Source organism: Saimiri boliviensis, chromosome 14, assembly GCF_048565385.1.
Source record: "Saimiri boliviensis isolate mSaiBol1 chromosome 14, mSaiBol1.pri, whole genome shotgun sequence".
Classification (NCBI taxonomy): Eukaryota; Metazoa; Chordata; class Mammalia; order Primates; family Cebidae; genus Saimiri; species Saimiri boliviensis.
This window is the reverse complement of record NC_133462.1, coordinates 38,616,525-38,633,705: the sequence shown is the minus strand read 5'-3', so window position 1 is coordinate 38,633,705 and position 17,181 is coordinate 38,616,525. Positions and strand designations below refer to the sequence as shown.

The 17,181-nt window shown below is 47.6% G+C and overlaps 1 protein-coding gene across 8 annotated transcripts in view; it reads right to left on the bottom strand.

The window, feature by feature from the left end:
* FBN3 (fibrillin 3) overlaps window positions 1-17,181 on the bottom strand; it is a 91,966-nt gene that overhangs the window by 29,098 nt on the left and 45,687 nt on the right. For all 8 annotated transcript variants that reach the window (XM_074384696.1, XM_039466741.2, XM_074384693.1 and 5 more), the window contains 10 exons: window positions 16,065-16,133; window positions 13,968-14,093; window positions 11,727-11,852; window positions 10,614-10,763; window positions 5,463-5,534; window positions 2,296-2,421; window positions 1,888-2,013; window positions 1,450-1,575; window positions 943-1,059; window positions 150-278 (listed from right to left, as the gene is read on the bottom strand). In XM_074384696.1, coding sequence (XP_074240797.1) covers window positions 150-278; window positions 943-1,059; window positions 1,450-1,575; window positions 1,888-2,013; window positions 2,296-2,421; window positions 5,463-5,534; window positions 10,614-10,763; window positions 11,727-11,852; window positions 13,968-14,093; window positions 16,065-16,133 — 1,167 coding nt within the window. The remainder of the gene's footprint in view (window positions 1-149; window positions 279-942; window positions 1,060-1,449; window positions 1,576-1,887; window positions 2,014-2,295; window positions 2,422-5,462; window positions 5,535-10,613; window positions 10,764-11,726; window positions 11,853-13,967; window positions 14,094-16,064; window positions 16,134-17,181) is intronic.

Sequence of the window (17,181 nt, the reverse complement as noted above, 5' to 3'; positions counted from 1 at the left end):
CTCCCAAAGTATGGGGTATTATTTTTTTAAACCTTAAAATAAATGCTTGGGTAATAAATGGATCTATGCTCACCCAGAAGTACCAAACTATGGTATACGTGGAGCAGGGGGCTGGCTGAGATGCCTCTGAGCACAATAGGGAGACTCACCAACACAGTTCTTCCCATCAGCTGTGAGCTCAAAGCCATCCTTGCAAAGGCAGTGGAAGGAACCAGCTGTGTTGAGGCACTGGCCAAATCGGCACACCTGCCCCACCAGAGTAATACACTCATCAAAATCTGTAGAGGGGAGATGGGCAGGCCAGGTCACCCACAAAACTTGAAAGTAGCAAGCCTTCCTTGTACTTCTGTCCACGACTGAGTTGAGAGCATTGACTTCAACTTGAGCACTCAGTGTATAGACTATGTATATTAACCTTCCACTTACCGTATGAGGCAGGTGCTGATATTTTCTAATATAACCATGTAATACTATGACTTTGCCTATAAGTGCTTCCTTAGCTGCATTCTATGTATGTTCATATGTTATGCTTTGATTTTCATTTTCATTTTCTTTCTTTTTTTTTTAGATGGAGTCTCACTCTGTCACCCAGGCTGGAGTGCAGTGGTATGATCTCAACTCACTGCAACCTCTGCCTCCTAGGTTCAAGCAATTCTCCTGCCTCAGCCTCAGTAGCTGGGACTACAGGCATGTGCCACCATGCCTGCCTAATTTTTTGTGTTTTTAGTAGAGATGGGGTTTCACCTTGTTAGCCAGGATGTATTTTATTTTACTTCAACATATTTTCTAATTCTCCTATGATTTATTTAACTGTGGATTATTTATGAGCATGTTATTTAATTTATAAATATTTGGGGACTTTCTGGGCATCTTTTTGTGATCAAGTTCTAGATTTACTTCCTTAGGTTCTGAGAACCTACTTTGCCAACTGAGCTGACTCACCCACACAATCCCCATTGTGTGTCACTACAAAGCCAGGGAAGCAGAGGCAGTTGTAGGAGCCAATGATGTTCTTGCAGGTCCCATTTCCACAAGGCTGCTGGTCACATTCGTCAATGTCTGCAGAAGCAAAGCCTGAGAGCCCAGACCAGCTCACCCAGGGGATTGGGGGACTTGGGGAGTGAGAGACCAGCTGGGCCTAGCCCTCCTCCCCTGCACTTAGCCCTACCTAGATGACTGAGCAGTGGCCCCTGAAGGTGAAGGCCGGGAAGTACCCCAGTATACTTCTGGGGTATCAAGTATACTTGATACTATATATCACCTCCATTTACAGATGGGAAAACTGAGGCACAGGGAGGCAGATCAGTCATTTACCCAAGATCTTAATGTCAAGGCTCAAACTTGGATCTGTCTGTAAACTAGAATGGACGGAAACACCATTTCCATCCTCGGGGAGGTGTAGACCCCGGGCAGCCTGGCTTGAAAGGAGAGGGAAGACGAGGGTCTCACCCAAACATAGGGTATGATCTGTAGAGGCCTGGAATCCACGGTGACACAGACACATGTAGCTGCCTTCTGTGTCCATGCAGTCGCCATGGTTACAAACATTTGGGATCTCCCGACACTCATTCCGTCCTGGGGGTGCAGACAGCATGGTGTCCCCAGGGCCCCCACCACACAGTGTTTGCCCAAGCTCTCCCCTACTGCAATAGAGAAGCCAGAACCTGCCTTGAAGTCCCCCACTCAAACTTCCACCAGAGGCGTCAGGCTGCCAGCATGGACCTGAGCTCCCACTTCTATCACATCCTATTAGCACACTCTCAATACATTTCCCACTTCCCGAATAGTACAGACAAAGGGGAAGACCCGGACAGAGCCATACCCCATCTAAGTCCCCACGGGTGACAGAGCCCAGCTCCTGCACCTCCTCCCAGGGATCCTGCTCACCCACACAAGCCCCGCCTGGTGACAGTTTGTACCCTCGGGTGCACTTGCAGCGGTAGCTGCCAGGGATGTTGATACAGTCGGCATTCTGCTGGCAGGGACTCTCCCTGCTGCCACACTCATTGACATCTGGGCAAATACAGAAAAAGAGGTGGGGGTGACAGAGAAGTCCATCCTGACAGAATCCAACCTGAAACCCAATTCACTGCTTCAGAGCAGGTGGTCTCTCTGGAAGCAGCCAGAGCTGGAGTGAGGGTGGTTACATGAGATGGAGGCCCTTGGAAAGGTGTTAGCCCATTATACAGATGGGGAAATGGAGACTTACAGAGTGTTAGTGATGTGCCCAGACTGCACAGTCAGTGACATGCATCCCACCCAGACCCCAGGGCTGGGAACAGGGAGAGGTGGCACCTTCACAAGCCAGCAGGATGCTGTTGTAGTTGAAGCCCGTGGGGCACTCGCAGTGGAAGCTCCCGATCTGGTTGATGCAGATGCCATTGGCACAGATGGTGGGGATCTCCCCACACTCATCAATGTCTGCAGAGGGCATCTGCCATCAGGGGCAGCCCAGCCCTCTGGGACTTCCAGCAACCCTGAGCAAAGGGACCCACTAGCCCTGCAGTCTAGTTGAGGATGTTGTGACCACAAACCAGCACACATTCAAAAAAGTCTTGCTGTGGCCGAAATACATCCACTCACACCAGAAAGAGATCAGGATGTGGGAGGAAAGACAAGAGCAGAGAGAGAGTGTGTGTTTTTCTCAATTGAAAATGCACATTTCCTGACCCAGCAACCCTGCTGGAAAGTAACAGCCCTAAGTGTGAGCAGGACAGTGGTATGAGATGCTATTTAGCAAGAAACTGGAAACATCAATTGAATGCAGAGCAAAATATGGAATGTCTGTACTGTGGAATATTCTTCAGCCTTATTAAGGAATAAAGCCCCGTAACACACGACAATGCGGTTGAACCCTAAAAACATTCTGCTAGGAGAAGTCAGACACAAAAGAACAAATACTGCATGACTGCATTTAAAGGAAACATCCAGAAATAGCAAATCAATAGAGACAGAAAGTTGATTTGTGGTTGCCAGGGGCAGAAGGGAAGGGGGAAAGGAAGTGACTGCTAATAGGCACAGGGTTTACTTTTGTGTGATGAAAATGTTCTAAACTTAGATAGAGGTGATGGTTGTGTAACACTGTGAATGTACTCAAAGGCACTGAATAGAGCACTTTAAATGGGTGACCTGTATGGTACATGAATTATATTTCAATAAAGCTGTTATATATAAACAACCTAAATATTCATCAGTGGGGGACTGGAAACAACCTAAGTGTCCATCAAAAGGGAACCTGAAACAATGTAAGTGTTCATCAATGGGGGACTGAAAACAATCTAAGTGTCCATCAGTGGGGGACTGGTAACAACCTAAGTATCCATCGGTGAGGGATTGGAAACAACCTAAGTATTCATCATTGGGGGACTGTGATGAAAATGTTCTTTTTATGTGATGAAAATGAGTTCTAAACTTAGATTGAGGTGATGGTTGCATAGCTCTGTGAATGTATTCAAAACCACTGAATAGGGCACTTTAAATGGGTGAAGTGTGTGGTATGTGAATTATATCGCAATAAAACAATTATATATAAATAATATAAGTGTCCATCCATAGGGGACTGGAAACAACCCACCTATCTATCAATAGAGGACTAGAAACAGCCCAAGTGTCCATCAAAAGGGGATCTGAAACCACCTAAGTGCCCATCAGTGGGGGACCTGGGATGTATCTGCACCATGAAACACTTCTAGGCAGGGCAAAGAGAGAGGCTGCATTGCAGATAGTAACCTGGCCAGTTCCACAAGATACATTTTGGATGACAAAAGCAAGTTGTAACCAACATGTCAAACATTACATAATTTATGTAAAACGCCCCAGAAACCAACGCCATACATTTTCAGTGGGGGACCTATTATGCAATGAAGGAAGAAAAAACTAGAAAGCAATACTCCAGCCATAAAACATAAGAACGTCCAGACAGGGAGAAAGAGACAGGGTTTAGCTGGAGACGGGAGGAGAAGTGAGTTTTATTTGCCATGCTTTGATTAAAAAAAAAAAGGAGAATATATTCAGAGGATTAAAACAAATGAAATTAAACAGTGCATGGTTGAAATTTGGCATGCAGGTGTTAAAATTGTGCAATACCTCATTAGACTTAAAAAGGGAGCATTCTGGCTGGGCAAGGTGGCTCATGCCTGTAATCCCAGCACTGTGGAAGGCCGAGGTAGGTGGATCAGTTGAGGTCAGGAGTTAGAGACCAGCCTGACCAACATGCTGAAACCTCGCCTCTACTAAAATCCAAAAATTAGCCAGGCATGGTGGCAGGTGCCTGTAATGTTAGCTGCTGTGGGGGCTGAAGCAGGGCAATCGCTTGAACCCAGGAGGTGGAGGTTGCAGTGAGCTGAGATCACACGATTGCATTCCAGCCTGGGCAATAAGACTGAAACTCCATCTCAAAAAAAAAAAAAAAAAAAAAAGGATTGTGGGGAGCAATTTGACACAAACTACAGCCTAAGTGTCCATCAAAAGGGGACTCGAATCAATCTAAGAGTCCATCAACGGGGAACTGAAAACAATCTAATGTCCATCAGTGGGGGACTGGAAACAAACTAAGTGTCCATCAATGGGGACTGGAAATAACCTAAGTGTCTATCAATAGGGGACTGCAATTTGACACAAACTACAACACGGATGCACCTTGAGGACATTATGGTCAGTGAAATAAGCCAGACACAAAAGGACAAATCTTATGTGGTTCCACTCACAGGAGGTCCCTAGAATCATCAGATTCACAGAATCAGAAAGTAGAATGGTGGGTTCCAGGGGGCTGGGAGGGGAATGGGGAGTGAATGTTTCATGGAGACAGAGTTTCCATTGGAGAAGATGAGAAAGTTCTGGAGATGGTGGTGATAGCTGCAAAACAATGCAAGTGTACTTAATGCCACTGAACTGCACACTTAAAAACAATTCAAATAGTAATTTTTTTTTTCTGGAGGCAAAGAAAAAAAAATTCTCACTCTATCCCCAAGGTTGGAGTGCAGTGGGGAGATCTCGGCTCACTGCAACCTATGCTTCCTGGGTTCAAGCGATTCTCATGCCTCAGCCTCCTCAGTAGCTGAAATTACAGGATCCTGTCACCATGCCCAGCTAATTTTTGTATGTTTAGTAGAGACCGGGTTTCACCATGTTGGACAGGCTGGTCTCAATCTCCTGACCTCAGGTGGTTCATCCACCTTGCCCTTCCAAAGTGCTGGAATTACAGGTGTCAGCCACCGTGCCTGGCTCAAATGGTAAATTTTATGTTGCATATATTTTACCATCATTAAAAAAAATGGGTAACAATTTAATAATGTTATTCTTTTTTTTTAAGTGTTTTTGAGGGCAGGATTCCTGGGGAGTTGAAGGTGTGTGGGGTGAGGAGGAGGAAAGGTAAGGAAAAGAGCTGTGGGGAGGGGAGGGGAGGGAAGAAGCAGACCCCGGTGGACGGGTGCCCAGAGACGGAGCGGGGACTGCTCACTCACCAAGGGGCTTCCCCGTGTGGATGTCAATGATGAATCCTGGTGCCTGGTTTCCGCACAGGATCTGGTAGTCAGCTATGGAAAGGGGAACAGAGCTGAGTCTGGGGCTGCAGGCCTGATAGACTCCCCATCTGGAGGGGACACCTCATCCCTGGAGCCCAGCTCTCATGTGGCCACCTTGAACTTTTTTGGCTCTCCCCCCTTTCCCTCCTTCTACTTTTTTTGTTTTTTTCTGAGACAAAATCTCACTCTGTCACCCAGGTTAGAGTGTGCAGTGGTGCAATCACAGCTCACTGCAACCTCAACCTCCCTGACTCAGGTGATCCTCCCACCTCAGCCTCCCAAGTGGCTGGGATGACAAGCATGCGCCACCACACCTGGCTAATTTTTGTATTTTTATTAGAGATGGAGTTTCACTATGTTGCCCAGGCTGGCCTCAAATTCCTGGGCCCAGGTGATCTGCAATCTGCCTACCTCAGCCTCCCAAAGTGCTGGGATTATAAAGTGTGAGCCTCCACACCTGGCATCCTTCTTCCTCTTCGGCCAGCACTGGAGTAAAGGCTTTCCACCACACAGACAGGACGTCCCCCATCTGTTTCCTGTATGGGCACCGCTAACCATGCTCACCGTCCTCACCAGGAAATTCAGACTCCTCAGTCTGAACCTCAAGACCTTCCCCTAAACCCACCCATGTCCCCACTTTCCCTCTACCTGGGACACCTGCATTCTCACTGCACCAATGTACACGCACATCTGAATGCAACCTGCTCCGCCATGACACCACACCTTTGTCCAGGCCGTTCCATCTGCTTAGAGTATCCTTATCTCCTCACCTTCCCTAATGAAGCCCACTTGAGCCTTGAGGTCTCCTGGCAGCCAATGGGAGCCTCCGCCTGACTATTCGCTCTGGCCCTGGGCAGTGAGTGGCACTACCTTTGGGCTTCCTGAGCGATTCACTCACCAATTAATTCCTGATAAAGATGCTACTCAGATGCTGCCTGCCTGACGTAATGCCCTGGTGGGGCCATAGTTCCTGGAGCCGCCTACAGATGTGGGCAGGTACCTGGCCAGTGCCGTGTTTCCACCGTTCCCTGGGTCCCTGTCCTAGCCCTTAATCACACTTCTGCCTTTGTGATGAGACCAATCTCAGCAGCCCCTCGGCTGGTGTGGACTTAGCTGTGTCATATCCTACCTGCATGTCATACTCAGAGGTACAAGATTGGGGCAGGTACCTAAGTCCCAGTACAGAACTTGTGGGTGGCATCTGATCTGTCTCAACGACTCCATGATCAGAACCGCCTGTGAGCAGCTTCCTCCCAGACCGCACAGCATGGCAGAAAGTGCTGAGTTCTCCTTAGACTCATTCCCTGGAACTCAGCACAGGGTCTGGCATTCAGAGATGCTCCACAATGATCCCTCCTTGTCAGACTGTGCACTGGACTGAGCAACGTCCCCCTGATAATTCACATCCACTTGGAACCTCTGAATGTGACCTCATTTAGAAACAGGAGCTTTGCAGATATAATCAAGAGGAGGTTGTCCTGAAGTAGGGCGGGCCTCAAATCCAGGGACTGATGTTCCCACAAGAAGAGGACAGAGACCCTGGGAGAAGAAGCCATGTAACAACAAAGGTCCAGTGGGGGGCTGGAAACAATGTAAGTGTCTATCAGTGGGGGATGGAAAATAACTAAATGTTCATCAATAGGGGACTAGGAATAACCTAAATGTCTATCAATGAGGGACTTGGAAACAACCCGAGCGTCCATCAGTGGGAGACTGGAAACAACCTAAGTGCCCACCAGTGGGGGACAGAAAACAACCTAAGTGTCCATCAATAGGGGACTAGAAACAACCTAAATGTCTATCAATGAAGAACTTGGAAACAACTTAAGAGTTTATCATTGGAGGACTGGAAACAAACTCAGTGTTCATCAGTGGGGGATGGAAAACAACCTAAGTGTCCATCAATAGGGGACTAGAAACAACCTAAATGTCTATCAATGAAGAACTTGGAAACAACTTAAGAGTTTATCATTGGAGGACTGGAAACAAACTCAGTGTTCATCAGTGGGGGATGGAAAACAACCTAAGTGTCCATCAATAGGGAACTAGGAACAACCTAAATGTCTATAATTGAGGGACTTGAAAACAACCTGAGTTTATCATTGGGGGACTGGAAACAAACTAAGTGTCCATCAGCGGGGGACTAGAAACAACCTAAATGTTCATCAGTAGTAGACTCAGAACAATCCATCTATCTATAGAGGACTAGAAACAACCTAAGTGTCCATCAGTAAGGGATTGGAGGCTGGGTGCAGTGGCTCACACCTGTAATCCCAGCACTTTGGGAGGCCGAAGTGAGCAGATCACCTGCGGTCAGGAATTCCAGACCAACCTGGCCAAAATGGTGAAACCCTGTCTTTATTATAAATACAAAAATCAGTTAGGCATGGCGGCACACACCTGTAATCCCAGCTACTCAGGAGGCTGAGACAGGAGAATCGCTTGAAGCCAGGAGGCAGAGGTTGCAGTGAGCCAAGATCACGCCACTGCACACCAGGTTGGATGACAGAGCGAGAATCTCTTTAAAAAAATAAATAAGTGACTGGAAACAACCTAACTGTCCATGAGTAGGGGACTAGAAACAACCTAAGTGTCCAATAGGGGACTTGAAACAACCTAAGTGTCTATCAATGGGGAATTGGAGACGATCTAAGCATCTATCAGTAGGAGACTGGAAACAAACTAAATGTCCATCAGTGGGAAACTGGAAACAACCTAAGTGTCCATCAGTAAGGGACTGGAAACAATCTACTGTCCATCAGTGGGGGACTAGAAACAACCTCAGTGTCCATCAGTAGGGACTGAAAAGAACCAGCTATAAGCCAAGGAATGCCAAAGAACATCTGGAGCCACCAGAAGCTGGAAGAGGCAAGGAAGGATTCTCCACTAAAGACTTACAGGGGGCATGGCCCTGCTAATACCTTGATTTCCAACATCTCCAGAACTTGGATAGAATAAATGTCTCGTTTTTAGGTTTTATTTATTTTTTGGAGACAGGGTCTTGCTATGTGGCCCAGGCTGGAGTACAGCGGCATGATCTCAGCTCACTGCAACCTCTGCCTCCCAGGTTCAAGCAATTCTCCTGCCTCAGGCTCCCTAGTAGCTAGGACTACAGGCATGTGCCACCACGCCTGACTAATTTCTGTATTTTCAGAAGAGATGGGGTTTTGCAATGTTGGCCAGGCTGGTCTCAAACTCCTGACCTCAGGTGATCTGCCCACCTTGGCCTCCCAAAGTGCTGGGATTACAGGCATGAGCCACCACACCTGGAGTTTTTTTTTTTTTTTTTTTTTTTTAGAGACAGAGTCAGGCCAAGTGTGGTGGCTCATGCCTTTAATCCCAGCACTTTGGGAGGCCAAAGTAGGCAGATCACCTGAGGCATCAGATCACCTGAGGCCAGATCACCTGAGACCAGACTGGCCAACACAATGAAACCCCATATCTAATAAAAATAAAAAAATTAGTTGGATGTTGTGGTACACACCTGTAATCACAGCAACTTGGGAGACTGAGGCACAAGAATTGCTTGAACCTGGGAGGTGGAGGTTGCAGTGAGCCAGGATCGTGCCACTGCACTCTAGCCTGGGTGACAGGGTGAGACTCCATCTTAAAAAAAATAAAAAACAGACAGCGTCTCACAAGGGCATGATCATAGCTCACTACAACCTCCAATGCCTGGACCCAAGTGATCCTCCCACCTCAGCCTCCAAAGTAGCTGGGATTACAGGCATGAGCCACAACATCAGGTTTTTAAAGCCACCTGTTTGCAGTAGTGTTCTGCAGCAGGCCTGGGAAATGAATACAGCTGGAAAGCCCTGGATGTCCCTTTCCCATCACTGCCCCACTCCTGCAGCTCTTGCTGGTGCCTGGGCTGGCTGCTAGATCATTCCAACAGGTCTCATTCCTGCTGTCAACACTGCTGTTCGGTCCTGCCTCCAGGTCTTGGGTCCTGCTGTGCCCCTGCCCAGAACACCTTCCCTCCACCTGACTGATGTTCCCATCAGGGTCCCGATCTCGGCTCTGAGCTTCCCCAGGTCTTCCCCTTCCCCAGCCCAGGGGGTCTATGGTCTCTCTAACGAGCTGTGCTTTCCTCCCTACACTGGGACATTCACCAACCCCCTCCAACCCCACCTCACCCCACCCCCAGCTAGTACTGTGAGGCTTCAAGGGCCTTTCCCACCAATGAAAACGCCATTGATCCATCCTGAATTCTCAAAATCTACAAAATGGAAGAAAAGCTGCCTTGCCCACTTTAAAGTATCGCTTTCCATACATGGGGACTGACACAGTTTGGCTGTGTCCCCACCTAAATCTCATCTTGAACTGTAGCTTCCATATCCTCACGTGTTGTGGGAGGGACCTGGTGGGAGGTAATTGAATCACAGGAGCAGGTTTTCCTGTGCTGTTCTCGTGATACTTGCTATAGTGAATAAGTCTCGTGAGATCTGATAGTTTTATAAAGGGCCATTCCCTTGCACATACTCTCTTGCCTGCCACCATGTAAGATATGCTTCTCCTCCTTCACCATCTGCCATGATTGTGAGGACTTCCCAGACATGCGAAACTATGAGTCCATTAAACCTCTTTTTTTTTTTTGAGACAGTCTTGTTCTGTCTTCCAGGCTGGAGTGCGGTGGCATGATCTTGGCTCACTGCAACCTCTACCTCCTGGGTTCAAGTGATTCTCCTGCCTGAGCCTCCCAAGCAGCTGGGATTACAGGCCTGCACCACCAGGCCCAGCTAATTTTTTTTTTTTTTTTTTTGTATTTTTAGTAGAGACAGGGATTCACCACGTTGGCCAGGCTGGTCTTGAACTCCTGACCTCAAGTGATCCACCCGCCTCAGCCTCTCAAAGCTGGAATTACAGGCATAAGCCACCACGCCTGGCCAACCCTCTTTTTCTTTGTAAATTACCCAGTATCGAGTATTTCTTCATAGCCGTGTGAGAATGCACTGACAGAGGGACATAACTTCAACTTTCTGGTTCTCATCAGAACAAGGAGGATTAATCTAAGAGCCCTGAGAGCACTGTGTTTTCTTAATCTTAACAAGGAGAGGCCAGGCTAGGAGGAAGGTTGTGGGGGTTACTCACGGCTGGTGGGAGTGGGGCAGGCCTCACAGGGTCTATTCCAGGCCTGGCCAATGTTGTAGGAGCAGCAGCACATCTTCTGGGTCACGTTGAAGGCCAGCTCATTTTGACAAGTGCCATTATAGTGCCGGAAGCAGATGCTCTTCCTCATATCTGTAGTTAGGGTAAGGGAGAACGTGGCTAAGGGTCACCTAAATCAGTGGAAGAGGGAGCCAAAGACATAGAAACTCATTCACTCATTCATTTGAAGATTACTGGCTTGGCTGGTTGTGGTGGCTCATGCCTGTAATCCCAGCACTTTGGGAAACAGAAGCAGGAGGATCCCTTGAGGTCAGGAGTTTGAGACCAGCCTGGCCAATATGGCGAAACCCTGTCTCTACTGAAAATACAAAAATTAGCTGGGCATGGTGGTGCACACCTGTAATCCTAGCCACTTGGGAGGGTGAGACAGGAGAATTGCTTGAACCTGGGAGGTGGAGGTTTCAGTGAGCCAAGATTGTGCCACTGCACTCTGGCCTGGGCAACAGAGTGAGACTACATCTCAAAAAATCAAAAACAGCTGGGCGTGGTGGCTCACACCTGTAATTCCAGCATTTTGGGAGACTGAGGCAGGGGAATCACAAGGCCAAGAGATCAAGACCATCCTGGCTAACATGGTGAAACCCTGTCTCTACTAAAAATACAAAAATTAGCTGGGCGTGGTGGCAGATGCCTATAGTCCCAGCCACTCAGGAGGCTGAGGCAGGAGAATCGCTTGAACCGAGGAGGCAGAGGTTGCAGTGAGCTGAGATCGTGCCTCTGCACTTCCAGACTGGCAACAGAGTGAGACTCCGTCTCAGAAAAAAACAACCATAACAACAACAAAAAGATTACGGTTTGGTGTCTCTCCCCCAACATACTTGGGGCATCATTCAGTTTTTCAGCCTTTTTGATCAGTGTATAACCTGAGCAACTGTTCATGGCAGCTTTGGGCTGCAGCTTTGTTTACTGCTACATATCTGCATTTCATATGTGCTTATCCTTCCTCTCTGTAGGTGTGAAGGCCTCCAGCACTTCCTCCCACACCCAGGTGCTGCTACTGTGACTGCCAGTTCCCTAGGTCGTCACGCTTCTTACCCATGCAGTTGTTGCCACCATTGACTTGGAGGTACTCTGCAGGGCAGACACAGGTGTAGTTCCCCAGGGTGTTGTAGCAGGTGCCAGGGCCACAGATGCCCGAGTGAGTGTAGCATTCATCAATATCTACAGGGAAAGGCGGGTGGAGGGGAACAGCTGGCAGTGTCCAGGAATTGTCTGAATAACTCCCCGCCAGAGACCCGGCAAGGCCAGTTCACCAGGGACTTGAGTTTGGTTTCAAAATCAGCTTAAAACGCACACATATCTTAGTGATGAAGAAAGATACAGTATGGGCCAGGTGTGATGACTCATGCCTGTAATCTCAGCACTTTGTGATGCTAAGGCGGGAGGATCATTTGAGCACAGAGTTTGAGACCAATCTGGGCAACATAGCAAGACCCCATCTCTACCAAAAATTTAAAAAATTAGCTGGGCATGGTGGTGCATGCCTGCAGTCCTAGCCACTGGGGAGGCTGAGGCAGGAGGATCACTTGAGTTCAGAAGGTTAAGGTTGCAGTGAGCCCCGATCATGCCTCTGCACTCCAGTCTGGGTGCAGAATGAGATCCTGGCTCTAAAAAACAAACAAAGAAAAACAATATGACATTAAGTGGGGGAAAAAAAGTTTATGAAATAACCCCAGTGCTTTGGGAAGTCAAGGCAGGAGGATCATTTGAGGCCAAGAGTTTGAGACCAGTCTGGGTAACTTAGTAAGGTCTCATGTCTACAAAAAATAAAAATTTAGCTGGGCATGGTGGCATACACCTGTGGTCCCAGCTACGTGAGAGGCAGAGATTGGAGGATCACCTGAGTCCAGGAGGCCGAGACTACAGTGAGCTCTGATTACACCATTGCACTCCAGCCTGGACAACAGAGTAAGACAGTGGCTCTAAAAAAAAAATTAATAAAAATAAAGCTAATGATGATACTGCTTCTATTAGGAACAAAATGACCTGAGTTCATGAGTCAGTTTTACTATCACTAAGAATGGATTAACCACGTCTTCCTAATATGATATGATAGCAAGCAAGAACCTTATGGATAAAGTATTCTTCGGAAAAAGAAATGGATTCTCAATCTGATCAATACTCTAGTTCAGGGGCAGTAAACTTTTTCTGTAAAGGGCCAGATCATTTTGGTTTTGCCGACCAAACTACAGTGTGTCATGATTATTCAATCTGCCAGTGTAGCAAGAAAGCAGACACAAACAATATGTAAACACACTGTGGCATTCATTGGCCGTGCTCCAAGTAAATTTTATAAATGGACCCTTGAAATTTGAATTTTAAATAACCCTTCCTTCCTTCCTTCCTTCCTGCTTTGGAAAGGTCTTTCTTTCTCTTTCTTTTCTTTCTTTTTTCTTTTTCTTTCTTTCCTTCCTTCATTCCTTCCTTTCTTTTTCTCTTTCTTTCTTTCATTCATTCTGATAGGGTCTTGCTCTGTTACCCAGGCTGGAGTACAGTGGCGCAATCACAGCTCACTACAGCCTCTACCTCCAGGGCTCAAGTGGTCCTCCTGCCTCAGCCTCCCAAGTAGCTGGGATTACAGGGGTGAGTCACCACACTGAGCTAATTTTTTAATTTTTTGTAGAGACAAGGTCTTGCCATGTTGTCCAGGTTGGTCTTGAACTCCTAACCTCAAGCAATCCTCCCACTTCAGCCTCCCAAAGTACTGGGATTACCAGTGCAAGCTGCCACACACCCAGCCTTGAATTTCATATAATTTTCATGTGTCACAAAATATTATTCTTCTTTTGGTTTCTTCAACCATTGGGAAAAAATGTAATAAAGTATTCTTAGCTAGCATGCAAAAATAGGTGGTGGAATATTAGCATGCTAAGAGAGATGTCACCAAAAATAGCAGCGTAGGGAACTCCAGGGCTCCATTCCTCCACAAAAGCAACTATTGAGCTGGCGAAAACAGACAAAAATCAACTTTTGCAGAACTCTGGAATCCAGTCAAAAGCTTACAACCACCAAAGACACGGTGAAGAAAGAAGCTGCTGTACTTTGGCAAGAGAGTGTCGTGGCATTTTTAAGGGCCTGCCCACCATCCCCCACACCACAGATCCACAGCAGCCATGAACATCTTAAAAGCAGCAAGAGGGAAGTGACAGATCATGACAAAAGAGGAAGCAGGGGAGCAAAGGCCTTTCCCCCTCAACCCTCGTGAGGCTTGGAAGGGCAGGAAGTCAGGGAGAGAAGGGAAGAGCCTGACCCACCCCAAAGGCAGTCCATACTCACCCTCACAGATGCGTGTGTGCCCACTGAGGTGGTAGCCAGGTGGGCACTCACACTGAAAGCTGCCAAAGGTGTTGACACAGTCACCCCCCTGACACAGCCCTGGCAGCTCTTGGCACTCGTCGATGTCTGTCAGGAAGTAAGGAAGCCATGCTTGGGAGGCACCCGCACCATGCTCTGGGATGTCCAGGTCCCTCTCGAGGATCCCCAAGAGCTGTCCCATGGCTGATAGACATTTGAAGGGTCTATCCTGATGGCTGGACACAGACTCTCTTGAGTTAATGTTACTCTAAATTCAACTCCATTCCCTTTATCTGTTAGTTCATTCTCCGGTCCACCACATAGTTTTCTCTAGATAGAGGAATAGATAGCCTTCTTCCTCCAGATAGAGGATAGTGTTCTCCAACCTCGTCACTCCCTATGGAAAGGATGACTGGGAGGATGGATGAATGGATGGATGAGTGGATGGATGCATGGACATGAAAACAGTGGATGGGTAAATAAGCAAGTAGTTAATGAATGAGATGATGAGTGGATGGATAGGAAGGTAGATGGATAGGTGAGTAGATAGATAAATGGGTGAATGGGTGGGCAAGTGGATGGATGGATAAATGGAGGATGGGGGATGAATTAATGAATAGATGGGGGATGGAAGATGGATGAAAGGGTGGATGAATGGAGGAAATAGAAAGGAAGTAGGGAACGGCTGGATGGGAGATGTGTGGATGAATGAATGGATGGATGGACGGATTGAGGATGGATGGGTAAATGGGATTTACATGGATGGGCGAATGGATGGATAAAAGAATGCGAGATAGATGGGTGGAAGATGGATGGAAGAATGGGAAATAGGTTAAGGATGGACAGATAGTGGCTAGATGAAGAACGGGGAATAGATGGATATAACAATAGCAGAGGGATGAGTTGGGGACAGATGGATGGGTGGATGGAGCATAGTTGGATGGAAGGAGGAGGGATGGATGGAGGGAAGGATGAATGGAAGGATGGATGAAAGAGCAGATATAGGATAGTTGGATGAAATTTTTGAAGGAAGGAGAGATGAATGGGAAGATGGAGGATGGTTGGGTGGAAGGATGGATGGATGGAAGGATGGGTGGATGGAAGGATAAATAGGCAGAAGGATGGGGGATAGACAGAAGGATGGAGAATTGATGAAGAGTGGGGGATAAATGGGTGAATGGATAGATAGAGGATAGGAGAGGAATGAATGGGGTATGGATGAATGGGTAGATGGAGGATGGTTGTATGGGTGGAAGGAAGGATAAAAGGATGGGTGGAAAGATAGATGAATGGATGGATGGAAGGAAGGATGGGTGGATGGAAGGATGAATGGACAGAAGAATGGGGGATGATGCAAGAATGGGGGATAGACGAAGGATGGGGGATGAATGGGTGAATGGGTGGGTGGATAGAAGGCTAGAAGAGGGATGAGTGGTGGTTGAATAAGTGGGTAGATGGAGGATGGTTGGATAGAAGGATGGAAGGAAGGATGGATGAATGGGTACATGGAGGATGGCTGGATGGAAGGATGGATGGAAGAATAAGCAGAAGGATAGATGGATGGATGAATGGAAGGATGGATGAATGGATGAATGGGTGGAAGGATGGATGAATGGGTGGAAGGATGGATGAATGAGTGGAAGGATGGATGGATGATGGATGGATGGATGGATAGATGGAAGGATGGATAAATGAGTGGATGGACAGATAGACGGAAGGATGGAAGGATGAATGGGTAGGAGGACGGATGAATGGGTGGAAGGAAGGATGGATGGATGGATGGATGGAAGGATGGGTGGATGGAAGGATGAATGGACAAAAGAATGGAGGATGGATGGAAGAATGGGGGACAGATGAAAGGATCCATAAACCAACAAGTGGAAGAAATGGCTGAAAGAATAGATAAAAAATTCAACACAAACTAAAAGCATACTGTGGTCCTGTTGCCCAGCCTCCAAGTGGGAAGATCTGCCCCATCCCAGGACAAAACTGCTCAACTCTGCACTTTGGTGAGGTGGAGATGAGAGAAAAGTCAGTCTCTAGGCAGACAGATGTGTGGATGGTCTGCCAGGAACTCACCTTCCAGAATTACAGTGACGGGGTTAGGCCGGAAGCCCTCACCACCCGGGCACAAAGTTCTGTACTCAGCTGTAAGGGAAATAGGCTCCTGTGAGGTGGGGTATTTGGGCAAAGCTTAGGGGAAACAGGGGACAACAGCCGGAAGCCTAAAAAGGACTCAAGAGTGGGCCCCCATCCTTCTACTCTACTAACTTCATTCCCATATCTCTCTCTTTTTTTTTTTTTTTTTTTTTTTTTTTTTTTTTTTTGAGACGGAGTTTCGCTCTTGTTACCCAGGCTGGAGTGTAATGGCGCGATCTCGGCTCACTGCAACCTCCGCCTCCTGGGTTCAGGCAATTCTCCTGCCTCAGCCTCCTGAGTAGCTGGGACTACAGGCACGCGCCACCATGCCCAGCTAATTTTTTTTTTGTATTTTTAGTAGAGACGGGGTTTCACTATGTTGACCAGGATGGTCTCGATCTCTTGACCTCGTGATCCGCCCACCTCGGCCTCCCAAAGTGCTGGGATTACAGGTGTGAGCCACCGCGCCCGTCCGCATTCCCATATCTCTTTAGCCTCTTAGGGCCAAGAGACTTTGGCCAGTCCTGGCACTGCTTGTGTGTGTGTGTGTGTGTGTGTGTGTGTGTACACACGTGCGCATGTGTGCATGCATGTGTGTGTGTAAATGTGGGTTTCCATCCAACATGTGAGCAGATGAGTCAGTCACATGGCAGTGGCTGGGGGTAGGAAGGAGAGAAGAAGATTCCTTCTGATCCAAAACCACATCCTAGTGTAACTGCAAGTTTCCCCCAGGCAAGGAAGACCCTGGACATTCACGCATGCACGCATGTGCGCACACACACACACACACACACACCCCTGAATAGATGGGCAGGTACCTCCCTGTTTCATACCTGAGGCCTTTGCACATACTGTTCTCACTGCATTGCACATCATTCCCCCTCCTCTGTCAGGAAAACTCCTACTCATCCTTCAAAACCTCACTCAAGCCTCCTCCCCTGGAAAGCCTTCCCTTACCCTCTTCTATACAGCTTTCTCCTGAGCTACGGCTATGCCTCAAAAAAACCCTTAAGACAGCTCTACTTTCATAGTCCTGAAACTGGTGGTTTAAGGCTGA